The 16814-nt window shown below is 35.5% G+C and overlaps 1 protein-coding gene across 3 annotated transcripts in view; it reads right to left on the minus strand.

Moving 5' to 3' along the window:
• Positions 1-16814, minus strand: part of hs2st1b (heparan sulfate 2-O-sulfotransferase 1b) — a 162980-nt gene that overhangs the window by 11706 nt on the left and 134460 nt on the right. Inside the window, exon 2 of one of the 3 annotated variants that reach the window (XM_087257212.1) lies at positions 5719-5957. In XM_087257212.1, coding sequence (XP_087113338.1) covers positions 5719-5957 — 239 coding nt within the window. Of the gene's footprint in view, positions 1-98; positions 206-5070; positions 5958-16814 lie in introns of those variants that run through there. The other 2 variants (XM_087257213.1, XM_087257214.1) reach the window with 2 other exon arrangements.

The raw sequence follows: 16814 nt of genomic DNA on the forward strand, positions 1-16814 counted from the left end.
TGTTAAGCTGTTTTGACACAATCTACATTGTAAAAGCGCTATACAAATAAAGCTCAACTGAATTGAATTTAATTGAATGGTTTATCTGAAAAATTTACCTTCTGCCACTTTTCCAAATAATCAACTAGAAGTCAAGGTATTTATTGCTGCTCATATAATGGGTGTAAGAGCCATTATGTTTGTTGTGATGCTGTTTTTGACCACTGGGTGAAGTGTGGGTTTGGAGGAGTATATAGGTAGACAAAGACTTAGAACAACAGGTGTGTAATTAGAGGGAAGCACAACATTTATTGACCGTGTTTGAAAGAGCTTTATGGAGGCATTCAATGTTATTTTATGAGCATTTATATATCAGACTGTGAGTGGAAATTGAGCCATAAGAACTGTCTGTGAAAAAAATAAATCTGATAAGCAGTATTTGGAAGATGATTCGTTTGTTGAGATCTCACGCGTCAGAAACAACCCTACAACACCTCAAGTGACAAAATGGTCATTTGTGTCACTACAATGGCTAATGAGAAGACTTTGTCAGGTAGTGTATAAGTACATTTTTAAAATAGTATTTATTACTATTATTAAATTATTAAAACCCTTAATCATGTTTGCAGACTAGCAGAGGCAGAATGGGTTGAATAATGTTAACACGCTTGGAATCCAAATAATGTGTGGATGTTTTTTGTTTTTTTTTCTTTTAATGTATTTACTCTTTTTTTTTCTCAAAGAAACAACTTCCCCTTCAAATAAAATGGTCCATTTGTTAAAACTGAAAACTGATTTTCATTAGCTGACAGCACATTCCTCTCTATATAACAATGCATTTGACGAATAGAGAATTGCATTTCTTTGCTGCTGTCAACAGGATCTGTATCTCATTCTTTCCCTTTCTTTGTTTTTTCTTTTTTCTTTTCCTCTTGGTTCAGTTTGTTCAATGCTGTTTGTCACACAAAGGCACTGCTGCAGTGTGAATATTGACAGTAGGTTATGAATAATACAAGTAGAGCTAGAGATGAGAGGGCTTGTTAAAGGCAGTGTAGGACGTGCATGAGACCTGGCCTAGACTTGTAGATCTCTATAAATGCTTTACTTGAAGTTCAAAAGTCTGCATGAAACATTCATAATCATGACATGGGCCTTGAATCTGAATGAGATTTTATAATAATGTTTATGGTGGATTTATGACAAGTTATGTTGTCTTGGTAATGTCAAGTTGTCATAACAACAATATTTCAAACAATGTCATTATTGCATATAAAATGACATAACTAATGACACACCACCAAAAAAAGTTTGGATTGCATTCCTTAACTCCTAATGTCACTAGTTAACACAATGTATTTTTTTCAACACATCCCATAATTTCTAAAATATCAGCCTCCACCAAATGGTTAATATGTCAGTTTATGGTAAAAGTACTGGAATTATTACATGTACTATGAGAAATATGAAAATATGAAGTGTGCGACCAATTTCTAAAAAATATATATATAAATCACCTTTATTTTTTTTAAGTATACCAATAAATATTTCAGATTCTCATTTAACATATTATTGTTTTTTTTTTTTTTTACAATAAAATCAAAATCAAGTATAGTAGTGCAACAGGATTATATTTGTTCACCTTTTAAATTACTCTAAAACAGTCAAAACTTGATAAATCATTTGGTAAAGCGGCAGTCAAATCTCATTCATGTCATGATTATAAAAATGTCTCTAGAGTCCTATGAACATCCCTTCAAGTGTTTTTTTTTGGTGAACATTGTCAAACGTTCAGAACACAGAAACTAAAATAATAATAATAACATTTCATTTGAAACTAACATTGCACTTTTGTGTGATTAAATCAATTTAAGCCTTGGTCAGATCACATGAGTTTGGCACTATTTCCTTGACGTAGGTTGTCATGGGTAGTCATAAATGACAAATTGGCTTCGTGACACAAGATTAGATCGTTTCCTCTCGTGTAATGTGGCACAGTTCACGGCTTATGACATCATCGCAGAAAGACTAGCATGTTTAATTTTTTACCCGTTCTTTATGATGAGTTCCATCACATGTATGACACTGGAGAATTAGGCATATCATTTCAGTTATATCCATGAATGCTGCCTTTAATCCACGGGTCAGGTAATCAAAAAAATAAACTGCATATTTACTTATGAGTGGGTCTTGGTGATTAAGGCTAATCATTGGTATTGCAAACTTTAACTACTTTGTCTAAAATATTAAGGTGTTTTAAACTATCAATGGATGATTTGGTCATTTAATGTAGGTTTCTCTGAAACTGAATATTTCACTTTAATTTTATTTAGGCTAGATTTTGTTTTATTCAACACATCAGCTTGTGTTTTGGTGCTGAAGCATATTGCGAACCTGTTTTAAAGCACTTCACCTCAGATGTTTTTTGTTATCGAATTATACCAAATTAAATCCGCTTCAAAAAGATATTTTTTCCAAGAAAAAATATAGGATTTATTTATTTATTTATTTATTTATATGTCTGTCTACTACTCAACTTTGTGGGTGGATGATTTGTTTTGCTCGATGGAAAATAAGAATTTAATTAATTGTAATTTGAAAATTGTAAGTGTAATTCACTGTATTTGGTGTTTTACAAACCTGTCATTTGCAAGTTTTTTTTTTTTTAATATGTCATTATTTTATCTCGAGCATCTGATTTTTTCTTGGTGCTGATGTTCTTTCATTTACTCTATCTCACACGCCAAGTTCAGGCAAGGGGGTGTTTAAGAAACCCATGGTTGGAAAGAAAAAAAAAAAATATATATATATATATATATATCACACCTCTACTTTGGTAAAAGTCAGGAAAGTGGGCGTATCCAGCTCTGTTTAGCGGGGAGTGTCGGAGGAGGGAAAAAGGGAAGGTCCGTAAAAATTTGCATAAAAATGGGAGTGTCGGTTTAGGCACGAGCTGATTTTCACAGAGGCAAAACAAACACAGACGCAGAGGAGAAAGACAGTGACTGTGTTTACATGGACAATTTAATCAAATTATTTGCCAAATTATTAAATTGTGGACTTTAACTGCAGTTTGGCTCTTTCATTCAGGAAGTTCATTCATGCTCCTCGTGACAAATGACATATTTGATTCGAGGAATTGCTGGAAGCATGTATTTTTCGTGCAATGTTTATTACCGCACGGCAAATGAGAGAAAAAACCCTGAGCATTTCTCAATAACTTAGATGTACTCGGTAGATAGCGTCAGAAAGCAGTGTGTGTTATTCCTGTGACAAAATGTGGTGAAAATCCTACACGACAGTTGGTTTGATTGTGGTGCTTATATGTTTACACTCGGAGAGCAGCATTTACAGCAGATTTTTCAGTCCATAATATTGTAGTGATAATAACAAACGGTAAACTTTATTAATTTCGAAATCATTTGACTGAAAGAGTACTGCTAACGATACAAACTAACTTTGTCTCTGAATAAACAAACAAAGACCACTGGTCCCTCACTTCAAAACCAAAACCTTCACTGCAACAAATTATAAAAGCAACAATGACGACCTGTATTTTTTAAACATTTCTTGTTCTCTCGCTTGGCAACACGACGTGGCATCTCCCTGCCATCTGAAAACTGTACCAGGTAAAAACAGTCTTCGAAGCTGTCATGCATATTAATGAAGTTGCACCGCATACACAATAGAGCGCCCTGATTGGTTTGAACCAAGTCTTACTCATGAATAAATGCAGCACAATTCCAGACGTCATAAGGTGCTCCCAGGTACAGACGTCCATTCTACACGCTGGAATACACGTTAAGATCTCATGGCTGTGATGTAGCTTCAAAAATTTGTTTCAAACCGGAAGTACGAATTTGCTCGAAATAACACAAAAACAACCAATTTTCACTTTTTAGTGGAATATATGTGTCCAAATAGTGTTTTTAGCAGTGTAGAACACATGTACAACTGTCAACCACTCAAAAAATGTGTTTTGGTGTTTCGTGACCCTTTAATATTTGAAAGGAAATGTGTTTGATCCTATCAATGTCATAACAAATGCCCTTAAATAACATAGCCTAGTTGTCAACAAGCATCACTGTTTATTGAGATTAAAATAAGATTGAAAAAATGTATTTGATTGAAATATTGTCTTAACAACACTTGTGACTGCTTTGGGAAATAACGCCTGTCGTAGACGTCAAAGGATGACTGATTGAGAAGGAATCTTTGATCTGACAACTTTAACATGGTTGAAAATTTAACATTTCAATTTAATAAAAAATATAAGTTTAGTCATTTGAAACAAAATATAGTCTGGGTTAGTCATGCAAAAAGGCACTGTGGTTACAGGAGCAAATTCACTTTACCTGCACAACAGCGGTGAGCAACTTTACTGACTCTAACAGAAGAACAAATACGATGCACATAAACCGTCAGCACAGTAAAAAACTACTGTCCAAAACATATTAATAAGCTAAACCACGCAGACTGGATGAATGCTGATGAGTGCTACTGAGATCGCATGGTGCATCAGTGTTTTCCTAGTGAAGGTGTAAAGATGTTTTACAGACTGAAAGAGAAAGTTGTTCTGTTGCAGAACCAGGTATTATATTATTTTATATTCTCCTTTTCAAATTAGTTTAAGTTTAAGTAAATTAATTTTTAATAATTTGCTTTTTATTATTGAATATTTTAAAATGTTCAAGGTTCTCTCTTCTTAAGTGTATCACGCTGATACTGATGCTGTGTTCATACCAGACGTGGAACGGGTGGATAAATCGCGCTTATTTGTGCGTAAATAGACGCATGAACATTTTGAGTTACTTGCTTTATTTGCGTGTCAAATCCGCTTCAGAACAGATGCGGATTCGCATCATGGGCAGGGCTTCTGTCTTCCCAGTGACTGTAGCTTGGTTGCTAAATGGCTTACATACATTTTATTGAGAAAATAGCTGTGTTTATGTGCTTTATTTAGGCTTAAGGGATGTCTATTCACGCCTTTGCATTGACTTAACATGTAAATCACTCGAGCTTAATGCTTCTTCTGCGTCTGGTGTGAACACAGCATTATACTAATTAATTATACAAGTAATATTAATTATTCACCTCCATAATCATGTTCAACTCCTGTCTCCATCCTTCTATATAATTGGTAATGTTATGGCAGAGGCCAGTCTCCAGGAGCAGAGGGCCTGTTGACCACCTCTATACACACTGCTCTCTGGTTTAGGAAAGACTTTCCTCTCCACACCAGCCATCTCAGTCCCCGGTGAAAGTTTTTTCATCAGCAGGGGACCTTGTAAATGGGCAAAGAACTCAGCTTATGCCAGAAAACATACAGGTAGATGTGCTGATATTTCTTTTTAAAAATGTAAAATCCCAGCAGTCACAGTTTTAGTTTGTTTATTTAATGAGTCTTCTTTAGTTTGTATTATTTTTTTATTTATTTGGAATTTGTTTTAAAATAACAATTTAGTTATGGCAGAAAATATATTATTTTGCTAAATAAATGTGCAGCATTTAAGAAAAAAAATGAAAGGGCTCTTGTTTACCTTAAGTTCACTATTAGTTTAAAATTGTTCTGTTTAAAAAAAAAGTCAATTTTACAACTAAACTGTGAATCATGAGATAAGCATTGTGAATCATAACGAATTGTGATACATCCCTATAAGCAATTAACAGTTTAAAAATAAAAAATAAAAATCACTAATTTTCCAGTAATGTTTTTTTTCCCCCATTTGAAGATCAAGTTACCTGGTCCTGCAGAGACATGACTGGATTGTTCTTGGTGGTGTTAATGTGGAGGACATGGAAGCGGTTCTTTCCACACAGGTCATATGCGATGTTAGTGAAGGAGGTGCTGGCAGTCTTGGGCACACGGTTATAGATGATGATCAGATCCTCAATCTCAGGCAATAGAGGAGTTTCCCGCAGGCCGTCCCTCATCTGTCTCTGCTCCACCTCTCGCACTTCATGCCGGGCCATAGTGCGCTCTGCAGGAGAGAGAAGACAAACAAAAAAAAAATTAAATTTATTATCACAATCACACTTTTATTTACGTTCTTAATAAAAACCTTAAAGTTATAAACATACAGTACAATTACAGAATTACTGTCAATTTTAAACGCTCTTATTATGCTATATTAAATATTCCTTTTGTTTTTGAAGGCTTATTTTTTGTTTTGGTATACAGTAGGCTGAGAATGCTGTCATCCAGTTGGCCAGATTGCTCAGCCTATTGTGATTGGTGTATTGTAGGGATGGAAAGATTAACGGTTTTCACTATTAATCGCACTTTAATTCGTCACGGCTAATTATTGGTAAAGGCTTCTCAACACCGCATTTCTGCACGGAACAAAACTCCTGCAACTAAAGAAAGTTATGCCAACTGTGCGCTAGTTTAAAGTTCCAACCTTGTATACCAAGGCTAATATGCATGCACACTGGATTGACTATGGCTGAGGCTATTAATTAAGGGCCGTTCATGTCACGTCCAAGCGACAACATCCCGCTCTCCCACGGGAAGCCAGCAAACATCTCCAGATAAGATATAGAGTTTCTGGAGATGTTACAGCTGAAAAAAAAAACATGTTTACAGCCTGTACAAAAGATGGTTTTTGTGCATATAGCTATTATTACCCTTCATGAGAATTGTGAGGGGGTGAATTTTTTTTTCTAACTCATCCGTTTCTTTTTTATTAAGTTATTTTAAGTCTGTATAATTAAGGGTGTAGCCACTTGAATGAAGCTAGGTCTTGCTGGTTGTCGTCAGCATATATTTCAGCATATACATCATATTTTTGTTTTGTTTTATGTAGCTTTACACAGTCAAGTGTCTTTTGGAATTATTTGGCAGATGATATGGCATGCTGTGTGCATTTAATTGTGCTCACAAACCATTCAAGTTGTCTCCTTCTGAGTGAAGCTTTATACTTATACACCATATCTATAGATGTATTTGTTTTATTTAAGAGAAATTAGCATTTATAATTTTTTTTTTATCTGTAATGCACTCCAAATCTGACAGATTGATTAGCTGTAGGCTATTAAACAGTCATCTGAAACATTGCCATACAGTGTTATGCTTTGATTTCTAAAATATCCTTGCATTTACTAACACAGATTGTATTTTTGAAGTATTTTGGAGTTATTTGTGCTATCCACCTGTAGAAAAACATCATAAGAACAGGGCTTAGTGCCTCAATGTATGAAAACAGTGTTATTAAAAGACTAAACACTTTATTGATATAGTATACAACCAAGCATATGTGGTCAGAACACAAATGAGTTGCAGGTAATGCATTAAAGCTTAAGTATTTCTCCCAAAGAAAAGCCCATCTAAGGAAAATGCTAGCAGGCACCTGCAGCTCCGCTGACACTCTGCCTTTTTTGCCCTTGTTTGGTGTCCCCCAGTCAGTGCGATGACAAGCACACAAATTGCCAACGGTTTTCCATGCCTACTTGTAGCTTCATTTGCACTTTTCCGAGACTGATGAGTGACGTCATGGATACTATGTCCATATCTTTTACATTCTATGGTCGCGTCTTTTGCTCTCGCAAGATTTTATTTCTTTACACAAATTTTTACATCAGACAAAGACAATATTTTTATTTAATCTTATTTTTATTTATTTATTCATTGTTCTGTAATTTATGTTTAGTGTAAAATTATTGCCAAAAACTTTTTACATTTATTTTTAAGCACAAAAAGAAATGGACTAATGTTTGTTTTTATTATTATTCTGTGCTGTATTATTTAGTTATTGAGCAGCAATAAATAACACTTTAAGGAATTTTCACTAGATTTTCTAAACTAGTAGTGCTTGAAATTAATGAATGCATAATAATAGTGATAACGTCAAACTGTTATTAGTCCTCTATAATTGACTATAATCGTAGAACCAAAATCAACAATCGTTGCATCCCTAGTCTATTGTGTGGTAAACAGAATGACCATTATTACCACATTCACAGTCTAGTAACAGACACTTGTGCATCACTTGAAAATACAGTAATAACAACATAATGATAATGCTGCTTTTAAGCCAACTATTGATTCTTCAAAACTGCAAGGAAAATGAATGTCTTTTTCGCTTTTTGTCTTCAACACATCAAAAACACAAAACACATTTCTTCAACTCGGTCTGTCATGATATCTAATTTTTGTTGTACGATACATTGGACCTGGACCAAAATATATTCTGCTAAAAATGACAATGTAATAACATCACAATGCAAGTACACTCTTCCAATGAACCCATAGTATTGTATACTTAAGAATATTTAATTTTATTGTCATTTTAACAGTTTAATAACTAGGCATTGGAATCAGAACATGAAGATACATATCCTAAATAAATATTAATAAAAGTTAACAAAAAAAAATGCAAGATGCAAGATCAAAAAAAAAATGCAAGAAAGAAACAGGCTGCGATATCTGCTATTAGATCTATTTTCAGTTTTCACCCACATGAAACTAAATTATTTATTCATTTATTTTCTTTTCGGCTTAGTCCCTTTATTAATTCGGGGTCGCCACAGCAAAATGAACCGCCAACTTATCCAGCACATGTTTTTTGCAGCGGATGCCCTTCCAGCTGCAACCCATCTCTGGGACACATCCATACACACTCATACACTACAGACAATTTAGCCAACAATTCACCTGTACTGCATGTCTTTGGACTGTGGGGGAAACCGGAGCATCCGGAGAAAACCCACGCAAATGCAGGGACAACATGCAAACTCCACACAGAAATGTCTGCAAAACCATAACATAGATACTTCCTTAAAGAAATCAATACTGCATGCTTCCTGATTTTGATTAAAAAAAAAATGTCATTTTTAAATCACTGTATGCAATAAAAATGGCTCATACATTCAATTACGCCATGTAATCTTAGATTATTAATAAAATATAAACTAAATGACAGACACCTTCATCCCTTATTAACTGCTTTTCAGACATCAAATCCTGGTTCACCTCTAACTTCCTGAAATTAAACGCTAATAAAATCAAACTTCTTTAAACAAATTACATAACTTTCCAATTCCCACTGCTGATTCTGTCATTACTCCTCCCTTCAGGTAAAGTGTCTGGGTGTCACATTCTACAAATCTGTTGAAGCTAAAGATCTAAAGATTCCCATCAGACCCTTCAGCCACCTGTTGATTTAGACGACAGAGAGAGTGAGACGGCAGTTTCAGCAGTGTTCTTTCCTTTGTGTACACACACAAGTACAATAACTTGCTGCACACATTAAGATGTCAGGAGAATTCTGTAGCATAAAATGCCTGTTTATGGATTTAATGTACTTCCTAGACATGCCAAATAATGTACAATGTATATTTACACAGCCCCAAAATATTGCAGCTCAGATGCTAACAAAGTAAACAACGAAAAATAGTTCATACTTAAACATTCATATTCTATTTGGCTTAGTCCCTTTATCGATGCAACCAACTTATCCAGCATATGTTTTATGCAGCGAATGCCCTTCCAGCCACAACACTGGGAAACACCCACACACTCCTGCATTTACACTCATACACAATAGCCAATTTAGCTTATTCAATTCACCTATAGCGCATGTCTTTGTACTGAGAGGGAAACCGGAGCACCTGGAGGAAACCCATGCGAACACGGGGAAAACATGCAAACTGCAAACAGACTCAGCCAGGGCTCGAACCAGTGACTTTCTTGCTGTGAGGCGATCATACTACCTACTGCACCACCATGACGCCCCATATTTAAACATGTTGAGGCAAATAATTTCAGCAGACAAAAGACAAAATATTTCAGGAAAAGTATTGGAAATGCAACTCAATCTAGATTTTTGCGAAATGGAAAACTTTTGATTGCTCAGTTAGGGAACTTTATTGCACTATTCATTTGACAAATCCACTAGAGGACACTATCCTAATCTGAAATATGTTAATTTGGGTATAATTTCTAGTATGTTTCTAAAACATGCCCTTCTTGTACAAATTCATGAGAAGGTATTGTGATGATCACTCAGTGAACCAATTACCCAAACCCTTTTCCAAACCTAACCAATAGTGTTTGCAAAAGCAAGTATAACAAAAGCCATGCTTAATCATGCTTGTAGACCATGATGCTAAACCAGACTTAAACCAATATAATATGCCACATTTAATTATTTGTCAAAATTAAGTGAGTTTTAAGCAAAATAATCTACCAATGGGGTGAGTAAAATAATCTTGTGCCAAAACGAAAAACAAGATTATTTTGCTTACCCTATTGGCAAATTATTTTGCTTGTTTTAAGAAATAATATGACATATTTATCCTAAAAACAAGACAATATTTTTGCTAGTCTAAAATTTTTTGATATTTGGACTAGCAACAAGACAAAAAAATTGAATCTAAGAAAGAAAGAAAGAAGTTTTTGCGGTCAAGTGACCATGCTCGAGAAGTTGTCTACATGGAGGTAGATTAGGCAAACATATTAGATTACAAATCACTGTTAAGTATCAATACTATGCCCCTGTAAAAACAACTAGTAGTGATTAATTTCGCTACATGCGTTAACATGCTGCGTTGACAGCGATAAAATAAAAATAAAAAAATGCCGTTAAACTATTTTCAAAGTTGGGTTTGGAGCTGGGTCTATACTGCGCAAGCTATGATGACTTTCGCCTTGATATTTTAGCGCGGATACATACCTGGTCAAATTGCACTGTAGGTGGCGAGAGCGAGTTTTCGAACCTGTGTGTATTCTTATTGTAAAATTACCACGTCAAACGTGACATGCTAACAAATATGCAATTCACTAGAGTAAATCTGATTAATGTTAGCTCCACATCTAACTATCAGGCACATGTAGAGTTTATGCGCTCAAGTAAAACATATATAAATAAAATGGACCGGGTGCTTTTTATAACGTATGATGGTGTAAAAATACAATTGACGATGTACTCTTTAAAGTGTGAAAAATATAAACAACAAATTTGAGAAACACTTGTCTACATACAGTACTTAAGATAGGGTGTGGCTTGTAAGAAAAATGCAGCTTTTCCTATTGAAACAACACACTAATAAATATAGTGTTGTTCATTTCATAGGTTTCCTGTTACATTCTCAGAGCTGCACCAATAGACTGAATGTCACATGAACAGATAGGAAAAATGGTCTCATCACATTCGCTTGAGTGTCGAAGAGCTTTCAAAGACACAGGGTCTCAGGAGGGACCAACACTCAACAAAACAACAATTCTCCTGTGGTTCACATAGAGCCAGCTCAAAAAGCTATTTGTGCCAACAAACAGCAGAAAGAGATAAAATCCTCCATCCATACAAACAGACCAATAACTTGTTTGCTTTTTACAATAACATTTCATATTTAAATATGTATTACAGAAAACCAAGTTAATCCAATAGTACAAAAAATAATTCAACTGATTTCCTTTTAAAACATTTTTTTTAGCTTCTGCAAAACACAAGTGGAGATATTTTGTGGAATGCTGAAAACCAAATAGTTTTCCCCAAACAAAATTTGTTTCTAAATGACATTCATTGGATTTTTGTGCATATACTGTGGATATAGAGATGTTTGTGCATATAGGGACTGGAAATCAAATCTGGTTACTAACAATATGGTCTTCAAAATGAGAATCAGGTCAAAGAAGTTTAAAAACCCCAAATCATGAATTTTCTTTTTCATTCCAGTGTCCCTTTCAATATTAAAAAAAGATTAAACAGTTAACAGTACAGTTTTGTGCATGTCTTCTGACGTGTAAACAAACTACAGAGAAAGTAATTTTACACACTGCGTGCTAATCACAGAAATGCACAGCAATCCTGAAAAAAAGCCAAGCAAAAATAAATAAATAATGGCATCTCTCCCCAGTTACACTGTTTCATACACTCATTTTGCACAAAGCAATTATGCACAGCTCAGTTTGCTAATAGACTCATCAGTCTTCAACAGTGAACACCTACCAGTGCATAAAATAAGCCACTTAAAATATTGATCAAGTCTTAACAAGTCTCTACGCATCAGTACTTCTCTAAAGTATCTTTCACCAATGAGGACCACAACCACACTCTGCCTGGCATTCCATTTACACTAACAAACCAACACACAATCCCCATCAACACAGACATCTATAATGTGATTGATACAAGGTAGCAAAACTAAAATGTTTTACTAAAGTTCATATGAATAACTGTCACCGTCCCATATTCAGGACATTTTTCTATAATTCTTTTTCTAAACCTGAACTTATCTTCACAAACTATGTACTGTAAAGTATGCATAACACTTGTGTGAATTCCAAATAGCCTACGGGGGTTAAATTTCAGTAGATAGCTGTGCTGTTCAGACTACATGACTTGATTGTCTGTCTGTCTGTAAAGGGTGCCGTGTAGGATTTAAATAAAACTTTGCTTATCAGCACATACATAAAACACGTGTATATGTGTTTTAAGTGTTTTTGTTTTTTGTGTGTGTGTGTGTGTGTGTTTGCATGCAGCAAGTTTATATACATGTGCGTGTGTTAATGTGGGTGTTTATGTGAAGATCGAGTTTATATGTATGCGCGTGTGTATGTGGGTGTATTCATGCATCAAATTTATATGTATGTACACAAGTTTCATCTATGTTGTTTTGAACATCCAGTAGTATAGGTGTATATGCGAGAAATTTATAGGTGTACATGTGTTTTATGTATGTGTTGATAAGCAAAGTTTGATTTAAATCCTACAGGGCAGTGACGGCACCTCATACTAATTTACTCATTTAATTTTGATTAATTTTTGCTGAGTGCATGTAGGTTCAGCTAACGCTTCGCAGTACTCTGATGCAGACCCTGACAAGCATTAATCAAAAAAATGTGAGACAGAGCACAATATCAGTGATTGTCCGGTTTTATTTAGCTATGACGCGAGTCACTATTCACCATTTAGAATTTGCAAACAATACTTTTCAGAAATTATATTATTAAGAAGAAAGCCAGAATGTGAGAATGACCAACTTTACCCCAAAGCCAGTTTTGGGGAAATATAATTCCTGCACATGCTGGCCTGTCAACAAATACACTGGATAAAGTGCATATATCTATAGAGTTTTCTAACTGGTGAATGACACAATCTAGTGTTATATAATGTTGTCTATTATTATCAGATCATCATTTGTTTGGTGCGCGTTTTGCAACTTGAGGCAGGGGAGAGATGTACATTTTCAAAGCTATTATGCTAACGTTAGCATTCTGGCAGATCACCTACTGCACTTTTAACTTGAGTGCATTTTTTATTTTGCATATATATTTACACACTGTTTAGATTCTTTCTTGTCTACAGTGATTGGCTAAGTAGAATAATACCTTACAATCAAATCTTACAAAGAAAAATCACATCAGACAGACCTTGAGACATGGATGATTTATAAATGCAGCAAACATGTACACTATAGTGTGGAAGCATTCAAACACACTTTTAGAGTAGCTTGTTAGTCAGGGCTTAATGTGTATAACCTAAGTGCAAACAAATAGATTAGCAATATGAGCAATAAACAACAAATAATAACAACACCACGTTGTTATTTACTCAACTGGTTCCAAAAATGTATGAGACTATCTCTTCTGTTAAACACAAAATAAGATATTTTGAAGAAAGCTGAAAACATGTAACCACTGACTTCCATAGTATTTTTTTCCATACTATAGAAGTCAATGGTTACAGATTTTAAGCTTTCCTTAAAATAACTTCTTTTATGTATTAAATCAAAAAAAGTTAATCAGGTATGGACAATGATTTCAGCTATATACATTCATTCACTTACAGTTAGGTTTAGATATTAAAAACGTAAGGATAGACAATGAAATCCAGTTTAGTCATGTTGTTTGGTCTCAGCACTATACAGCAGTGAAAAAGGCATCTCGGATAGAAGAGTGGGGGTGTAACAGACAAGAAGTGATGAAGCTTGAAACTGGAGCTGTGGTATTTGTCCTCCACAGTCACTAACAGAAGGCAGAATCTGCTCATAATGGAGAGGAATGACGTTGCCTCGGTCGTGTCATTGCACATAGCATCCATTACAGCTCCACAGCGCTCAGACTCCCTCCAGCTTCTTTACATAATCACAACAGGATTGCATTTCTCTCACTCGTGCATCTTCTGGTTTTCATCAATCTGATGGAGGAGAAATGCTCAGCTTTTCTCGCAGCAGAAATGGATAGAAAGGCCAGTAGGCATGACTGCATTGCTTATCTTAATTAGTAAACAACACGCTCTTTCCTGACACACAAATGCCTTTCCAGATGATTAAGCCTTTGATGGTGTTAAGAGGAATTGGCATAATTACAAGTAAAGCTGTTTGTGCTGTTTTTGCTTTTGTACTGCAACCGAGGTCTGAAGGGAGCTCATTAGAGTCAGCAAGCATCTCTCTCTGTTTTTCTGGTGTGCACAGTAGAGGGCAGCATCTTGCTGTCAGGTAGTCATTTATTTATTTGCAGGGGTTTGGGAAGGGCTTTTTTCCTCATGTGGAGGCTCAACTTTCCTGGAGGACTTTCATCCTTAAATTAGATTGTACACAGAACCTATTAACTGCTGTCAGCATTGCTTTGTTAGTGTGAAATATGATGCAGAGACACAAATTAATTGGAAGTTTTTGTTTGTACAACTGTTTTTATAATCAGTGAGATTTTTTAAGTGGTTCTATTACTAGTGAGGGATAACTGATGGTAAGCCAGAGTCAATTATTCCGTTTATATTATGGCTATATCGAGGCACAGTTCAGATGTTGTATTTCAAGACCTTTGACCTTAAACCATTCCTTAGTATAGGACTAGTTTGTGATATTAATCTCAAAGCCTTGACTGTTGCAAGCTGTGAAGCAACTGAAATCATTCAGTGTATTGATATACACTCACCGACCACTTTATTAGGTACACTAGTACCGGTTTGGACCCCTTCTTTTCTTCAGAACCGCCTTAATGCTTCATGGCATAGATATACTGGAAATATTCCTCAGAGATTTTGGTCCATTTTGACATGATAGCACCATGCAGTTGCTGCAGATTTGTTCGCTGCACATCCATTATGTGAATTTCCCACTCCACCACATCCTAAAGGTGTTCTATTAGATTGGGTTCTGGTGACTGGAGGCTATTTGAGTACAGTGAACTCATTGTCATGTTCAAGAAACCAGTCTGAGATGATTCGCACTGATATGGCACGTTATCCTGCTGAAAGTAGACATTATAAAATGACTGTGGTCACAAAGGAATGGACATGGTCAGCAACAATTCTTAGGTAGGCTGTGGCAGTGACACAATGCTCAATTGGTACTAATGTGCCCAAAGTGTGCCAAAAAAAAGTTATGTTAAGTAATATGTATACCTCAGTTGTAACGAGTGATTATTTGAGTTACTGTAGCCTTTCTATCAGCTAAAACCTATCTGGCAATTCTCCTCTGACCTCTGGCATCAACTAGATTTTTTTTTCTTTCTTTTTCGGACCATTCTTGGGAACCCTAGAGATGGTCGTGCTTGACAATATCAGTAGATTAGCAGTTTCTGTAATACTTAGACCAGCCCGTCTGACATCAACAAACATGCCATGTTCTATGTGTCAAGATGGCGGAGTGACAAGTCAAACTTTTCACAGGCTGTAACTAATGTTGAAAGAAAGGCTCTCTTTTTACTCTATGGTATATAAATAATTAGTACATTTGTACTTATTTGGTACTTTATCGTGTATGTAAAGTCAGTCTTCTGCTCATAGGCAAAATTGCCAAGAAAATCAAAGAATTCGTGTCGGATACATCAGATAGTTAGGAAAGGCTAGATGTGATGGAGGTGGAAATATCATCAGCTAAAGACATGCGACAGAAGGTAATGCATCACACCCCTCTCAAAAGCCCTGGGCTTAAACGAGTAAAAGGAACACATGAAAAAGAAAAAGAGAAATACTAGATTTCTACCAGCGTTCTTTACGTCGCCATTCAAAGTCTCAGTCGGAAGCTTGATGGGAATGCAGATTATATTCATGCTTTCGAATCTCAACTTAGAGATACTGATGCAATCGTCAACATTACGAAGTCTTTGGATGCAAATATGACGGCGATGAAAGGTGTTAATGATGATGTAGAAAAGTTAAGGGCACAGGTGAATCAGATTCAAAAACATAACAACCTGCTGAAACAAAAATGTATTGAACACGACCGGTACAAGCGCAGATGGTGTTTGTGATTAAACGGGGTTCCTGAAAAAGAAGACGAGGATGCCTGACGTTTCGTGATTGAAATTCTGTCGCAGATCGTTCCTCACTCTCCTGATCAAGTGCAAAGCACAGTGGACACAGTTCACCGTCTTGGAAAAAAAGTGAACGGAAGGACACCAGGCCAAATCATCCAATTTGGCATGCGAACTGTCCGTGCCATGGTTTGGAGAATGTCAAAAAATGCATCGATCTGCAGGGAGAGAAACATTCGCTTGAGAGGACTTTTGTAAGGACGACAGGGAGGCTAATGCTCGACTTTGGCCTACAGTTGAGGAAGCCAGAAAGATGAACTTGAAAGCTTACCTATGAGATGGATATGCTGTTATTAATTAGCAGAAGATAATGGCTTAACTAAGGTAAAAAAGGGCTTTAGAGGAAAGCCTTGTCTTGAGTCCAAGACATGATATCATCTGAATCTGAACTTCCTGTTCTGGATAGAAATAAGTACTTTAGTTTCATAAAATGTTACTTTAGAAAAGATTTTTTCACCATATTGTATAGACCAGTCTTAAGTTTCTTAAAGGTTTTATATACCTTTCAATAATGAGTGATTTTGTATAACGCCTGAGTAAGTTAATTTTTTTCTGTGTAATAATGTCTTTTTCTCTG

Source organism: Danio rerio, chromosome 6 (genome assembly GCF_052040795.2).
Source record: "Danio rerio strain M-AB ecotype USA chromosome 6, GRCz13ab, whole genome shotgun sequence".
Lineage (NCBI taxonomy): Eukaryota > Metazoa > Chordata > Actinopteri > Cypriniformes > Danionidae > Danio > Danio rerio.